Here is a 16,738-nt window from a genome sequence, read left to right on the forward strand (position 1 = left end):
GCTGTATTATATGTAATGAATACAGCCACGGATCCGGTATCCGTCTTTGCGCCTGTTCTGGGTAGTGATTAATGCTACCCGGTTCTCACAATGTCCTTTTTCTCTATCCCTCTTCTCCTCAAGCCGGTGATTTGGGCCTGGAAATCGTCATAGGGCTGTTAGAAATTCAGCTGTATGACCTCTCACTTTCAGCTCCTTAGCCCAACTGCCCAACTGCCAGTTCTTCTCTCAGACCAGAATGGATCAAGGGGAGTCTCTGGAGCTCCCCCTTCTGGCCGGAGGAGGTAGTGCAGTCTTGCTATTTTAGTATTTGTATTCAGTGTCAGTAACTATATTTGTGGCAAATACCTCTAGGGGTGCCACATTCCCCGTTAGTTAAGAACAGTACTCCGGGACTGTGGGACGATAACATTTTGAAATAACAATTAATATGTACAGAGTCTTAAAAATGAAAAGCTACAAAAACCACTCAAGGAAACAAAAATAGAGTTCTGTAAAAAGTCACTTCAAATAGCGTCCATTAATACAGTTCTATCCTTGAAGGTACTAGGAAAGGCACTGCACTTTGTGTCCAAGAATTTAGTTCCATTTTTTCAACGGAGTTATCAATATAACATCTAAAGAAAGTTCAAAAAGAGCAAAAAGCAAAGTTCAAAAAGCAGTCTTTCCGGAGCTTTGATTTAGTGCCTCCGGGCTGATAAAAAGTTCAAGAATATGCAAGAAGTTCATACAGACAAGTCTCTGTAGGTACTGGGCTTAAACGTTGCAGAATGATAACAATGACTATAGTTTTATAGTTGGTAATCTGCATACCTGGCCGGTAATTGACCCTGGGTACTACGCTGTGATCTACGTAACAGCGGTATCTCTCCATGTGGTGTACTACTGTCTACTGCGGATGTAGTATCTGCCCGCTCTGCTAAAGATAATTCCACGACTATGGAGTTGGCAAGTCCACCGTGAATGGGATCACTCTGATCAGGAATCTGTTCTTCCTGGCCTGGAATCTCCTGTAGTACGGGGTCAGCCTCTTCCTGTCTTGGGACTTCTGGTATTGGGTTCGGTGTTGGGTAAAAGGCCACCATGGGAACCACTACTGCACCATGGTATGTTAGTAGGGTTTTGGGAAAGTCTCCTATACAGGTGTGATACATTTCCTCTTCTTTTTCCTTTACTGGTTGGACCTGCATGGGTTGAATAACTTCTGGTTCTGGCTGGACAACTTCTGTCTCTTTCAATGCTTCCGGACATAATTTAAGATTGTCTCTTGACACTAGTACAGATGATAAGCCCCCATTTTTGCTAATGAGACACATTTTAGGATTATCCAATCTTGTTGGTAAAACTGTGTAGGGTACGGCTTCCCACTGATTGTCTAGTTTATTGGTTCGACGATTTCTCTTGAGCACTTGGTCACCCGGTCTTAATGGGGTCGCTAGAGCATTCTGGTTGAAAGTTCGCTCTTGTCTTTCTCTAGTTTGCTGAAGGCTTCTTTCCACACTCTCTTGCACTTGGCGATACTGCTTTTGCCATATGATATCCCAATTAGAGTCTTGGACTTCTGCGTCTGGTTTCAGAATTCCCATTTCTAGATCGATTGGTAATTGGCCGGGTCTTGCACGCATAAGGTAAGCTGGGGTGCAATTGGTGGAACTCACCGGGACATGATTATACAGATCCACCAAGTCAGGCAATTTCTCTGGCCATTGATTCCTTTCTGCCTCAGGTAAAGTCTTTAGTAGTTCTATTACAATATGGTTCATCTTCTCGCATAAGCCGTTTGTTTGTGGATGATAGGCCGCCGTCCGGATCTTTTTGCAACCATACATATTACAGAATTCTCTGAAGATCTCTGATTCAAAGGCTGTACCTTGGTCGGTGAGAACCTGTTCCGGATATCCATGGGGTCTACAAAAGTACGTTTGGAACGCTTTGGCTGCTGTTTTTGCTGTCAGATCTTTTACGGGTACTACTACCAAGAAGCGTGAATAATGGTCCACGATGGTCAAGGCATAGACATAGCCGGATCGGCTTGGTGTCAACTTCACGTGGTCCATGGCTACAAGTTCAAGTGGTTGTTTGGTGATTATGGGCTGCAGTGGTGCTCTTTGGTTCTTTTGATCGTTTCTTCTGAGGTTGCACGGGCCACAATTTCTGCACCACTGTTCGATTGATTTTCTCATCCCGACCCAATAAAACCTTTCTCTTAGAAGTACTTCTAACTTTTTCCAACCGAAGTGACCAGCACCATTATGGTAAGCTTCGAGGAGCATCTTGACATCTTGTTTAGGCACGATAATCTGCCAAACCAATTCATGTGTTTTCGGATTGGTGTACCTTCTACAGAGCTTCCCTTGATACAGGAACATTTTGCCTCTCTCTTTCCAGAGTTGATGCGTCTCTTCTGGGGCATCCTCATCGGGATATGCACTTTGCTCAGTTAACAGTTCCTTCACCAACTTCACAGCCGGATTGCTGTCTTGGGTGTCAGCCCATCTATGGTGTGCTAACGGATTAAAATTCACCTCTTGTTGTTTCTGATAGGTACTTGACTGATGATGTTTTGCCTTGGGATGATGGAAGGCTGGTAGTTCAATTTCTTCAAGCTCCCCCGTTTCTTCTTCTACATCTCTCAAGTGTGGCATCCGGGATAGGGCATCGGCATTTCCATTCTTGCGACCTGCTCGATACTTGATCTTGAAGTTGTAATTAGATAGCCGGGCTATCCATCGCTGTTCTAACGCACCTAATTTGGCTGTGTCCAGGTGGGTCAACGGATTGTTGTCAGTATAGACAATAAATTCTGCAGCAGCCAGATAGTGTTTGAAACGTTCAGTCACAGCCCAAACTACTGCCAGTAGTTCCAATTTGAAGGAGCTATAATTTTCTGGATTTCTTTCAGTAGGCCGAAGCTTTCTACTTGCAAAGGCGATGACTTTTGTGACAGCACCGCTCCTAGTCCCACATTACTGGCATCGGTGTAGAGGATGAAAGGTTGATGGTAATCTGGGTATGCCAGAACCTCTTCTCCGGTTAGTGCCTTTTTTAGTTGTTCAAAGGAGTCTTCCCTTTCGTCGTTCCACTGAAAAGGAGGGTTTCGGTTTGAAGGTTTCTTCGTCTGCCCTACCAAGGCGTCTTGCAAGGGTGCTGCCAATTTGGTAAATCCTTTTATAAATCTGCGATAGTAACCCACCAATCCCAGGAATTGCCTCACTTCTTTTGCGTTGGTAGGTCTTGGCCAATCCCTTATGGTGCTTATTTTCTCGGGATCCGGTGCTACTCCCTCCGAACTCACGATGTGTGCCAGGTACTGTACCTTTGGCTTGAGAAGGTGACATTTGGATGGCTTGATTTTCATGCCATACCTGGATAAGGCTTCGAACACTTCTGGCAGGTCTATTAAGTGTTGTTCGTAAGTCTTTGAGTAGACGATCACATCATCTAGGTACAGGAGGACGGTCTCGAAGTTCTTGTGTCCGAGGCAGCATTCCATCAGCCGCTGGAAGGTACCGGATGCGTTGCAGAGTCCGAATGGCATGCGATTAAATTCACATAGACCCATTGGTGTGGTGAATGCCGTCTTTTCCTTATCTCTCTCAGCCATAGGGACTTGCCAATACCCGCTTGTTAAGTCTAAGGTGGAAAAATAATTAGCAGATTTCAAAGCAGTCAAGGACTCTTCTATCCTAGGCAAGGGGTAGGCGTCTTTATGGGTGATGTTATTAATCCGCCGGTAGTCTACGCACATTCTCATGGTTCCGTCCTTTTTTTTGACAAGCACTAAAGGGGCCGCCCAGGGGCTACAGCTCTCTCTTATTACCCCGGCCTGTTTCATCTCCCTCAGCATATCTTTTGCACATTGATAGTGAGCGGGCGGTATGGGTCTATATCTTTCTTTTATTGGGGGATGGTCACTGGTGGGGATTGTGTGTTCTACCCTTTCTATCCGTCCGAAGTCCAATGGGTGTTTACTGAAGACTTGTTCATATTCCGTCACTAGCCTATACACCCCTTGTTTTTGATGGGTAGGTGTTGAATTTATGCCCACGTGTAGCTGTTGACACCAATCCTCCAATTCTCCATATGAGCCGTTGCTTTCCACCTGACAGGTTGGTTCTAAGGGCTCAATGGTTGTGATGGCATTGTTGTCAACAGTATATAGCTTTGCCACTGTAGCATACCTTGGCAAAGTGACCTCTTCCTCGCCACAGTTCAAAAGTCGTACCGGCACTCGTCCCCGGTGTACCTCGACTACCCCTCGTGCTGTGAGTATAGTGGGCCTGCTGTCGGTGTACACTGGTTCTATTAAGGCTTGATAATCTCGTCCCTTAGTACCAATGGCTGCTCTACACCATACCAGCATTTCTGTTTTTGGTGGGATTACAATAGATGTTGGATCACTTACCCTCACACTGCCGATTTCTCCACCTGCAACTTCTACCTGTTGCCTTAACATCAATACTTTTATTTCCCTTTGGAGAACTCTCTGCTGGCAGGATTGGGCAGTTTCAGCAATTTGCTGTAAGACAGAAATAACTTCGGAAAAGCAGTTCTCTAACACATTCATTCCTATCAATACAGTTGGTTCACAGTTCCGCCGGTCAACATCAACAACAATTATACCCTGTTTCTTCAATTCTACTTTACCAATCTTTATGGTCATCTCCCTGAATCCTAGTTTCGGTACCAACTTACCATTACTGGCCCATATATCTAGTTCAACATCAGAGGGCCCTTTATCAATATCTGCATCAGCCCAGTACCTCTTATAAAGGATATACGGTATAGATGAAATCTGGGAACCTGTGTCCAGCAAAGCGTTGAGGGGAATTCCGTCCAGCACGATAGGGATAATGGGTCGTCCTCCGATGTACCTGTCGTGCCAGGGTGTTGGGCCTTGAAAGTTCATTTCTGCGAAGCGGCCCGCATTCACAGGGGATTCCCGTTTAAATCACAATCTCGTGCAAAGTGGCCTGGCTGCTGGCAACGGCGGCAAATGGGCTGTCCATCCGGTTGGTAGCGGTCGCGGGGTCGTCCTCTCCATGTCGGGTATCTCCGGGGTCTCATCCATGGAACATCCTCTCTACGGTTTGCGAACTCTATCTTGGGTCCTCTCATCTCCTGCATGGTTTTAGCCATTGAAGCAAAAACATCAGTTAAAGAGTCAAGCTTTTGTTGAAGAGCCTCATTAGTACTGGGCCCCAGGGGTTTATCAATGGCCCCGGACATAGCTGATGTCACTGGCACTCCCTGTTGTTGAGGTGCCTCTGCCATAGGTTGCGCAGGATCCTGATCCCGAGGTGCCTCTGCCAGCTGGAGACGTATAGCGCTCTCCTTTAATTGAGCAAATGTCAATTCAGGGTTCTTAAAAACAAGCATGCTCACATGCCCCCGGTGAGAAGGGGTGTAGAGTCCCTCCATAAATTGATCTCTTAGCAGTTTATCCGCTCCGGTGTTAAAAATGGGTTCAGCCAGTGTAAGTGATTTAAGGGCTTCCTGCAGGTTTAAGGCAAAGTCTCTCAAGCCCTCATTAACTTTTTGTTTGCAATTAAAGAATCGTATTTTAGCTTTGCTGCTGGCAGTCGTTTCAAATGTAGCTTTTAATCCAGCAAATATGCGTTCAACATTGCCTTTTAGATCAGCTGCCCATGCTGTGACTTCTCGCTTAGCATGGCCACTTAACTGCATCATCAGGAGACTAACATGCTGAACTTCACCCACAGGGAACATGTTAAAATGGGCCAGCATCTTTTCTCTGAAATCGTCAAGGGTATTAGGCTCTCCTTCATACATTGGAAGCCACGGGCCACCTGGGGTATATGGCATCAGCACCGGCATGATGGGCGCCACTCCTTGCACCGCTGCGCTACCAGACGCTCTATCGACACTCTGTCTTTCAGCTGCATTAGCACCGCCGGGTGCTGCGGCGTCTCCGTGCTGCGACATACTGTGCCCCCTTAGTTAATCCGGACCCTTCCGGTCCTCCGCTTCCGTCGGGATAGTGTAGATTCGTTCTGCTGTGCAGCAGGATTGGTTTTCCCCTTGCTCTGACGTCAGAGCGCTCAGCTTGGTGCCGCCCACAATGACACGCCCCCTGCTGCTCCCGCCCGCCGCGCGCTCTGTAATGGCGGATTCTGAAGTTTTTCAGTTAGACTGGGGCTCAGGTAATGGCGTAGCTCAATTAACAGTCTTGCGCCTAACGGTTATGAGGTGATTACCTCAGGGGATGGCGGCCATCTTTACTCCATTATAACCAATGGGGAAAAGTCACTTTCAATAGTTTTTAATGGGAAATGGAATTTTCTTTAATAAAGTCAATTTTCACGATTTTTCATCCAAGTTTTCAAAGTTTTGGGCTCCAATCACGGCACACAATACCCGGTATATGGGCTGGCTCGATCCTGTTCGTGACGCCAATTGTGACGCCCGAGAGACCGGGGTACCCAGCACCGGACCAATGGGGTCTGTCTCTTGAGGGGGATGTCACGGGTGGCTTGACCCGGTGCTGTGGCCTCAGGCAATGCACAGTGAAAAGGGTATCGTGAGGGAACAGGCACTTACTTGATCAGCAGCAGGTTCTCCCAGCGGTGATGATCCCAATCCTGGATAGATGGCTATTGACCAAATGAAAGACTGAGGCACTGAAACGTTTAACCAGTTTACTTTAACAAAAAAAGGATTTACAACCAGTCCTGTCACCGGAGTCTGTATGGGAACTCTGAGTTACTTTGACCCTGCCGGGGTCTTCGCCTCTTATTGTGCGCAATATCTGTGTGGCCCTGCTGCTGTATGTGAACTGGCTGCCGGCCCAATCTGTCCCCTCCGGGTCCTGGTTCGACGGGCAACCTGAGTCCTTTTATCGGCTTACCCCCTCCGGGAGTACCGCTGAACTCTGTGTCTGTTGCTGCGTCCGACCCTAGTGAAGCTGATATCACCTCACGTTTTTCCGGTTGCTGTATTATATGTAATGAATACAGCCATGGATCCGGTATCCGTCTTTGCGCCTGTTCTGGGTAGTGATTAATGCTACCCGGTTCTCACAATGTCCTTTTTCTCTATCCCTCTTCTCCTCAGGCCGGTGATTTGGGCCTGGAAATCGTCATAGGGCTGTTAGAAATTCAGCTGTATGACCTCTCACTTTCAGCTCCTTAGCCCAACTGCCCAACTGCCAGTTCTTCTCTCAGACCAGAATGGATCAAGGGGAGTCTCTGGAGCTCCCCCTTCTGGCCGGAGGAGGTAGTGCAGTCTTGCTATTTTAGTATTTGTATTCAGTGTCAGTAACTATATTTGTGGCAAATACCTCTAGGGGTGCCACAATAATATAAAAGGTAAACTTTTATTGATACATAATGTTAAAAACATTTAAAAATATCCCCACAAAAAACTCAAGTCCAAAGGTTAGTAATGTCGAGTCGTCTATAAGACACCTGTCCATTAGTAACTCCATAGTGATATTGTATAAAAACACAGACACCCAGAATAAAGTCCTTTATTAGAAATGATGACACAGACTCATTTAATAATATAAATGAAACCATACTCACCAAACCTAATCCACCAAAGCCAATGTCTCCTGCAACAAAAATAAAATAATAAACCAGAATATTCCTCAACTGTCCAGCGAGAAGATAATCTATAATGTCCCACGATGATCCTGATCACTTTAAGAGCGATACACTGACAGGAGGTAATTGCTCCCACAGTGTATTACTGAGCTGCCATGAGAAAGTTCACCAGATTTCATCAGCTGATCAGCTCCGTTGATTTCCCTTATGGCACCACTGCTGTGTGGGAAAGTTCTCACTCAGATGTGCCGTAAGTGAGAGCACCAGAGCTGATGAACTCTGATGACCTCTCTCACGGCAGTTCAGTGATACACTGTTGAGCGATCACCCCCTGACAGCCGGGTAGAGTGGGCATATCTCCCACTGTGACTGTTCTACACATGAGATCGCTGTGGGACACTTTGGATTTTGTGGACTATGGCAGACAGGTGAGTATATGTTGGTTTATTATTTTACATTATTTCTAGGAGACAAAGGCATTGTGGATTGGGCATTAAGGTGAGCATATTTTTTTTTCTGCTTTTGTTTTAGTATGTATGTAATTTTACTTTTTTTTTTTTAACTGTAAGCACAGGCGCCAGCAGATGAGACTACGTCTCCCATCAGTGGCACCTCAGACGTAGCCTGATAGGAGCAGTAGTCTCTTTGGCCCACACCTGTGGGTCACAGTCACATTTCTGGGGACACACTGACATCTGATAACATGACCCCACAGTGCTCTGACCAACAGTCTCTGGTAGCATTACCATGGGTCACAGTCACAGCTGCGGGGTCACACTGACATCTGACAGCATGATCCCACAGTGCTCTGACCGATGGTCTGTGGTAGCATTACCGTGGGTCGCAGTCACAGCTGCGGCATCATGCTGACATTTGACATCAGCGCTCTGACTGACGGTCTTACCGGTGGTAGCGTTACTGCCGAGAAGAACCAACACACTGTTGTTTCCCACGTTGCCACACAGAAGACACTGTAGGAAGCCGGAAAAATGCAAAACAAAAACTCAGCAAATCCACAAACATTTTTGTACCTGCATTTTTGCTGCGGATTTGACTGACTCAATTGAAGTTATGGGAGCAGAAACATTGCGGAAAAGTAAAAAGAACTGACATGCTGCAGAAAAAAATGCACTGTAAATACGCACGGAAATTTACTGATCATGTTCACAACACTTTAGGATTATCATTGAATAAGCTTGCAAAAAGATTCCATAGCATTTTTGGCCCATTTTAGTTCAGAAAGAACTCTGCAAAAACACATAAAAAGCGCACATAGCCTAACAGTGATTGTTCACACCAGTTATGAGCATCTTATGGAATACTATTATTCTTCAAACAACACTCTCTCGTGACAACTGTCCTAGAACAGAACAACTTTAATATCAAGCTAATGTATTTTATGTTCTATGTTATTATTATTTATTTATATAGCACCATTGATTCGATGGTGCTGTACATGAGAATGGGCTACATACAAGTTACAGATATCACTTACAGTAAACAAACTAACAATTATAGACTGTTACAGAGGGGCGAGGACCCTGCCCTTGCATGTGTTAGGTGTCGAGATCCCGCCTCTGCACAGGGGGAATCTCGAACCATCTCCGCTGCGGTCTCCCATTCTTCTCCAGCTGCAGTGGAGTATGCTCAGAGGAGAGGTCGGTCCCAGCATCTAGCTCAGGCTGATACTGGACGACTGGTTACTGCTGCCTTTCCAGCTTCTGCCATTGTAGCCAGTACTGGGCAGCGGCGAGCAGACGTATTTGGGACTAAGTCCTGCTCTTCCCTTTCTGAGCATGCCCAGGGCAAGATCTCTCATTGGAGATCAAGGGTCACATGCTTAGATACTGCAGCAAATTCCATTGGTCCTTTAGAAAGGTGCTGAAGGTGTTCTTCTTCTGTGGCTGACTCCCATTGGTCCTACTGGGAAGGTCCTGTTCTTGCTGCAGCTATAAAAGGTTCGCTTGGCCGCACGGCCATGCGCTAGTGTACATTTTGAATCGTGTGTGTGTTGATGAGTGCAAGTTATTCTTTAAAATCCCCTCCCTTGTGTATGACTTCACAAAATGTGGATGCTTGCTGTCTAGCACCCGACTAAGCTGTCAACATAAAGACACACGATACAGCGTCTATTGCTGTAACCATCAGTGAGGCGCTGTGCGCTTATAGAGCGCTTTCCTATCCCAAGTCTGGGTGGTTAGTGGCGTCCGCCAAATTGGCACAGCATGCACTCTTGTGCTTTAAGTTACATTTTCTGTTACTTTGACACCCCAGTTGGTGTCGAGTGCAAGTGGCCTGAACGTACGCTAATTCTGTATCTTGAGATAGAGTCCTGAGACTCCTTGCTTGCTCTCTTGGTGCGGTACCGCGGCCCTGTGACACAACAGGGTTTGCTTCCTTCACACAGGGTGAAGTTAACCCATGTGTGTATCCACATTATACCGCCATATAGTCTGTCACTACTCAGCAGCAGGTTCCATCTCTGCACGGTGGACCCCGGGCTGCGAACGCACCTTATACCATCTCTCTTATAATTTGGTGCGTTCCGCTAGCCCTAACAGCGGGCTTACATTCTACAGGATTATGGGGAAGGAGACAATAGGCTGAGGATTGCAGAAGCTTCGGTGTTGGTGAGGTGGTAGCTTCGGTAGTGGTGAGGAGGCAGCAGGGTCAGTGTAGGCTTTCCTGAAGAGATGGGTTTTCAGGTTCCGTCTGAAGGATCCGAATGTGGTTGTTAGTCAGACGTGTTGGGGCAGAGAGTTCCAGAAGATGGGGGATATTCAGGAGAAGTCATGGAGGCGATTGGATGAGGAGCAAATAAGTGTGGAGGAGAGAAGGAGGTCTTGGGAGGACTGGAGATTATGTGAGCGAAGATATCAGGAGATTAGTTCAGAGATATATGGAGGAGACAGGTTATGGATGGCTTTGTAGGTCAGTATTAGTAATTTGAACTGGATACGCTGAGGGAATGGGAGCCAGTGAAGAGATTTGCAGAAGGGAGAAGCGGAGGAGTAGCGAGGAGAGAGATGAATTAGTCTATATCTCACTTTTATTGATGCCATTGTCTGTAGACTTAGAATACCTCTGTAGAGATCTAAAGATCCCATTTGTAGGTTTAAGTATTTGCATGAAAACAAAAACTACAAAGTATAATGCTTTGCACTTTACTCACATTTGTTAAATAAACACTACAAGACTATTCTTCTAAAAAATTTCCATCAATACCATTGTATAGAATACATTTACAAATGTACTTGAAAAAATGTTGTAGGCAGAAACCACAACGCAGATGTGGAAACAGCCTACTTCATAATAGTGCATTCCACTTATCACTATTCCTCCGTCAATAATAAAGCGCATAAAAAATTCAGATTGATTCATTTAACAGAAATCTTACTTTAGTCAATTACTTCTAAAATAAAATGAATAGTAAAATGAAAAGAATGATGAAATAAAATGAAAAATGTATTATTAGGAAGATACTGTGAGATGATTAATAATTTTAAAATATTGTTCTTTATTTTTTAAACCTGTTAACTGATATTTTAGATTATTTCCAATGTGCTTTAAAATCATTTTCTTCCATTATTAGGTATTTTCTAAAAATACTTTAAGCTGTAAATATCAATTCAATGACATTTATATTCTCTAAGTTCTAATATTAACCGCTAGCTTATCTAATCTCCTCATCCACTTCAAAACCACCTCTTCTTCAGGCTCCTTTTATTGCAGTTTGCAATGTGTGTCCCCTGTCAGAAATACATTCTAAATAAAAAAATAACAAGTCAAATCTACAGGAGCTATTGTGATGGTAAGCTACTTAATCATTCGCGTAAAAAAATGTCATCATGGCTATAATTCACATGATGTAACATGACAGTTAAGATGTACTGTGGTAATTTGTGAGAGCTTTCAGTATTATTGAAGTATCAAAAATTTATATGGTTCACTTATTAAGTCAAATAGTTTCATTCAGACAGAAAATGCTGATACTAAATCACAAAAGACCAAAGCATTACACTAGGGGAAGAAAAAAAAAAGATTAAAAAAAGACTTGTATGTTAAAACGATTTGTACATAGAGTTATGATTATTCCATTCAGTGAGTGGGAACATGGAGATAAGAAAAAGATAATAAATATCTGTGAAGCGGACGGAATTCTTTGCTTTTGTCACTTGTTAAAGCTTGGAGCATGTAAACTTAAATTGGGATTTCTGTTTGAAGAATGACAATGGGCTGACAGCATTGATGACATATGCAAATGATTCTCCAGTGGACTTTGAGCAATTTTTTCTAAAAATTATGCAGAAAAGGAAAACATTTATTAAAACTATTTCTGTCACACCAGTGATGGACACAGACAGACCCTTGTGTAAGAACGCCAGAATTCCTTTTCTTTTGGTTGTTGTGGAATTGCGTGAAAATGCAATAATGGGCGATCAGAACATTGTGTCTGAACCAAAATGGTTGTAGAAAAGCCGTGGAGACACCATTACGTGTTTCTCAACGCAAGCAATAAATAGCCAGGTCTTTCACCGGGAAGGAACAACCACTGGAAGGGCAGCATTCAAGAAGGAAAACCACCTATGCCAAAACATGGTATCCATCCGCTGACAGCTGTTTCGGGGTATTTGCCCCTCATCTGTGTGGAGTAGGAAACTGGCTATTAGGAGCAGTGCCTAGTAAAAGGACTATAAACATAAGGATGAATGACCTCGCAGAGATCAAAACATCCAACTCCACGGAGACACCATCACGTGTTTCTCAACGCAGTGATCCAGAACACTGCCCCATCCCTTATGGGAAATATGCAAATGCATGTAGAAAAGCCGCGGAGACACCATCACGTGTTTCTCAACGCAAGCAAAAAATAGCCAGGTCTTTCCACACTGATGAGGGGCAAATACCCCGAAACAGCTGTCTGTGGATGGATACCATGTTTTGGCATAGGTGGTTTTCCTTCTTGGATGCTGCCCTTCCCGTGGTTGTTCCTTCCCGGTGAAAGACCTGGCTATTTATTGCTTGCATTGAGAAACACGTGATGGTGTCTCCGCGGCTTTTCAACATGCATTTGCATATTTCCCATAAGGGATAGGAGCAGTGTTCTGGATCCCTGCGTTGAGAAACACGTGATGGTGTCTCCGCGGTGTTGGATGTTTTGCTCTCCCCGAGATCATTCATCCTTATGTTTATGAACCAAAATGGTGTCATTAAAAATGTCAGCTCAGCGCGCAAAAAATAAGCCCTTACCCAACCCAAGATCACAAAATATATGGGAAAATTGCGCATTTTTTTTAACAAAGTTTGGAATTTTTTTTCACCTCTTACTGTAGGTTAAAAGACATGCTTGGTGTCTATGAACTCACAATGACCTGGAGAATCATAATGGCAGGTTAGTTTTAGTATTTAGTGAACATAGTAGAAAAAGCCAAGCAAAAAACAACTGTGCGATTGCAGTTTTTTTGCAATTTCACCGCACTTGGAAATTGTTTTCCCATTTTCCAGGACACAACATTTTAAAACAATGGTGTCGCTCAAAAACAAAACTTGTCCCACAAAAAACAAGTCCTCACATGGCCATATTGGCTGAAAAATAAAAAAAAGTTATTGCTCTCAGAAGAAGCAAAAACCGAAAAAAGGGACAGGGTTAGGGGGTTAATAAGGTTGCAAGGGACATTATAATCATCAAATGCATGTGATAGTATTTGATGTAATGGCAGCAAGGTCGCATGCAAATTTTCTCCATGGAAGAAACTTTGAGAATGCATCATGTATCTCACGGTTTCTCTGTAAGCCTCCACTATGTAACTCTAACTTTAGCATTATTCCTGCAAAATACGAATGTTTGCAGAAACTGTGTAAAAAATGACTGACTGGGGATCCATTTTCTAAGTTTGAAAGTATTTTTAAGGTTGATCACCAGTAATACCAGTTGCGGTTTTATTTTTATTTTTGGATTAAAAGCAAAATGTCCTTTAGTTATGTCTTTGGTGCATCTTCACACATTAACAAACCCGGATAATCAGGCAACTTTATTACAAGGGAAACATTCAAATTTCTTCTCAATGAGGGCCATATTCGTACTTGTCACTTGAAATGTGGCTAGAGATTTTCTAAAAATGACACAATCTTTAACTTGCCCTAATTTCTGGATGTCTTTTCTACATACAATTCTACTGTTTAACAAAAAAGGGTAAACTGAAATCTATATTTAATATAACAATTTGAAACCTTAATAGAAAAAAAAGTCTAAGGTTGATGTAGCTACTCCCATTTTGGGTCTGTACTCCAACCAGCATGATTATAAGTAGTCAATAAATTATAAAGATAATTGTGAAAAAGACTTACTTTTCTGTGCAAGTATGCAGCAGGGGCTGACCAATAAATGATGTCCAGTAGCCCTTGGGATCGTGCATCTTCTCTTTTAATGCTTAGTTGCTGTGGGCCATCAAACTTGTCCTTAAAAGGTGCAACATTGATGTTACCATCTATTTCAGTAAGGTACCACCCATTCATAACAATGACCTGATGAAATAAATATTTGTATTTGTTTGGGTACAAAAGTAATATACATAGTAAATATATAGTAAAAAATAATATTCAAATTAATTATCAGCTGCATTTTATTTAAAAATGTTATGTTATAATTATTGCCTTGTTTGCCTCCAGTAAAATAACACTTATACTCACCTCCGGTGCTGGCACCATTCCAGCGGTTTCAGTGCTGTCTCTCTTGGAGCTCATGGAATATTGTTACAATCCCTGTGACCAATTAGTGGCCCGTTCACTCTTTCCTCCTTCAGATGTATCACAATCAGATGAAGCAAAAGAGCAACAGATCTCACTTAATTTGAATTTAAGTGATTTGTCTGGAGGCAGGGATAGTAAAGTGACCGCTGATTGGTAGCATAGATTGCAATGTCATGCAAGCCCTGACAGACACAGTGTCAACCACGCTGAATGGTGCCAACACCAGAAGTGCATATAAGTGTTTTTATTTTACTATGAGTAGACAAAAGGATTGAGAAGGGGTTGCCCACAAAGTGGACAATCCCTTTAAATGTAAATTAACATTAGGATCAACCCTTCTAAGCCGTCTAAATGGGCATGAAAGTGCATACATTAAAATATCTTTATATTTGACATCTGATGACTTAGTCCAGAAAAATCTACATTTTCTTATCATAAAAAAGAGGAGAGTGAGAGGTAAGAGGAGAGTAAAGCGGATGGTGATCGACAGCAGGGATCACATGATGCAACAATATCACGTGAGCCCCAGGAGAAACTGCCATGATCTAGCCAGGGTTTGTTTCTTGCTATTCTCTCCCCGTTCTGGTCATGTGGAGGTTAACCTCCTTTGCCTCGTTTTAGGGTCTGTTTTGCTCTTTTAGTCCATGGCTGTCTGCAGGCAGTGTTAGCTATAGTTCTTGCCCCTGGCTTGAGTGACTGACCCAGTCACACACCTGCCTTCCCATTCCTGCTTTCCCACTTGTTTTGCTGTGTGCTCCCCGTGCAGTGACCTTGGTATCTGACCTGGCTTTTCCTCTGACCTGTTTCTCTGTCTTACGACTCTGGCATCTCCACTCCCATCTGGCTCTGACTTCTTTATCTTGTATCTGACCATGTGTATTGCTGTTTTCCCTGGTACTGTGTTTCCTGTCCATTCCTGACCTGGCTTGTCTGACCTCTCTCGCCACTTAGTGGTGCCTGCGCTGCCTCACTGAAGTGTTTTGCCGAGAGTGCTACCTATCTTCCCTTTCCAGCACCCCCTGGGATAGGACACATGATACTGCGCTGCGGCAGCATTACAGAAACAATGCCAACACCATTGGAACAGTGCCATCACTGGTGAGTATAAGTGTTGCTATTTTATAGGAGGCAAACATGCCAATTGACAATGGATTGTCTGAATAGTAAACAACCCCTTTAAAGGTAATCTATCAGAAGTCAAACCACCTGAGAAATCTATATGGCAAAGCCGATCATAGGAAACTGAATAAAATGATACCTTTATATCTGATATCTGATATCTTAATAAAGAGAAATTCTCATTTTCTTAATATATAAATTAGCTGTTAAGATCTATGGGCCGAGCACAGATCGATCAGAGAATCTGCATCCAAGGCTTAATTTAAATGAGACGGGAAATTACTAGTGCGATTCAAGTAACTAACATGGTATAGTACAATTGAACTGTGTCTCATTACAAACATGTATGTAGCATCAGCTCACATAGCTTTGCCATATTGTAAAACTGGCTATCTGTGAGATGGAAACTGAAGCACTGAGAGGGCACCTGTATAATTATACAGGGTGGGCCATTTATACGGATACACCTAAATAAAATGGGAATGTTTGGTGATATCAACTTCCTGTTTGTGGCACATTAGTATATGGGAAGGGAAAAACTTTTCAAGATGGGTGGGGACCATGGCAGCCATTTTGAAGTTGGCAATTTTAGATCCAACTTTATTTTTTTCAATGGGAAGAGGGTCATGTGACACATCAAACTTTGACAATCCAATACAGTGGGCAGCACTTTGAAAACCATTTATAAGTGGTCATAAACTTGTAAATAACTCATGAAAGAATAATGTTACGTTAAAACCAAGCAGACCATTGTTTTTCTTGTGAAGTTCTCAATAAGTTTGATGTGTCACTTGACCCTTTTCCCATGGGAAAAAATAAAGTTGGATCCAAAATGGCTGACATCAAAATGTCCGCCATGGTCACCACCCATCTTGAAAAGTTTTCCCCCTCCCATATACTAATTTGCAACAAACAGGAAGTTGATATCACCAACCATTGCCATTTTATTTAGGTGTATCCATATAAATGGCCCACCCTGTATGCTATGTCAGTTATAATAATGCACAACTTTGCAGGGGAGTTTCAGGTTGCTCTGTTTCAGTGAGAGCAACCTAAAATGATTCACTCAAATCATGTGCATTATATAAAATACATATTTTTATGTAGCAGAAAGGTATTTGGGTATTATCAGTAACCAAGCCCTTCGGGCAATCGCTACCTCTACAACTCTATAGGTTCATCACTGGAAATATAAATTTATATAAAATACATAATTATATAATACTAGATGGCAGCCCGATTCTAAAGAATCGGGAGTCTAGAATCCATATATACTTTATTTATTCAAATGTAAGAATAATACA

The 16,738-nt window shown here is 43.2% G+C and overlaps 1 protein-coding gene across 2 annotated transcripts in view; it reads right to left on the minus strand.

Annotated features, from left to right (window-relative positions):
- The window catches only part of LAMA2 (laminin subunit alpha 2), a 1,496,617-nt gene that overhangs the window by 1,018,808 nt on the left and 461,071 nt on the right, over positions 1-16,738 (minus strand). For both annotated transcript variants that reach the window (XM_069726054.1, XM_069726053.1), the window contains exon 12: positions 13,914-14,090. In XM_069726054.1, coding sequence (XP_069582155.1) covers positions 13,914-14,090 — 177 coding nt within the window. The remainder of the gene's footprint in view (positions 1-13,913; positions 14,091-16,738) is intronic.

Source organism: Ranitomeya imitator, chromosome 5, assembly GCF_032444005.1.
Source record: "Ranitomeya imitator isolate aRanImi1 chromosome 5, aRanImi1.pri, whole genome shotgun sequence".
Taxonomy (NCBI): Eukaryota; Metazoa; Chordata; class Amphibia; order Anura; family Dendrobatidae; genus Ranitomeya; species Ranitomeya imitator.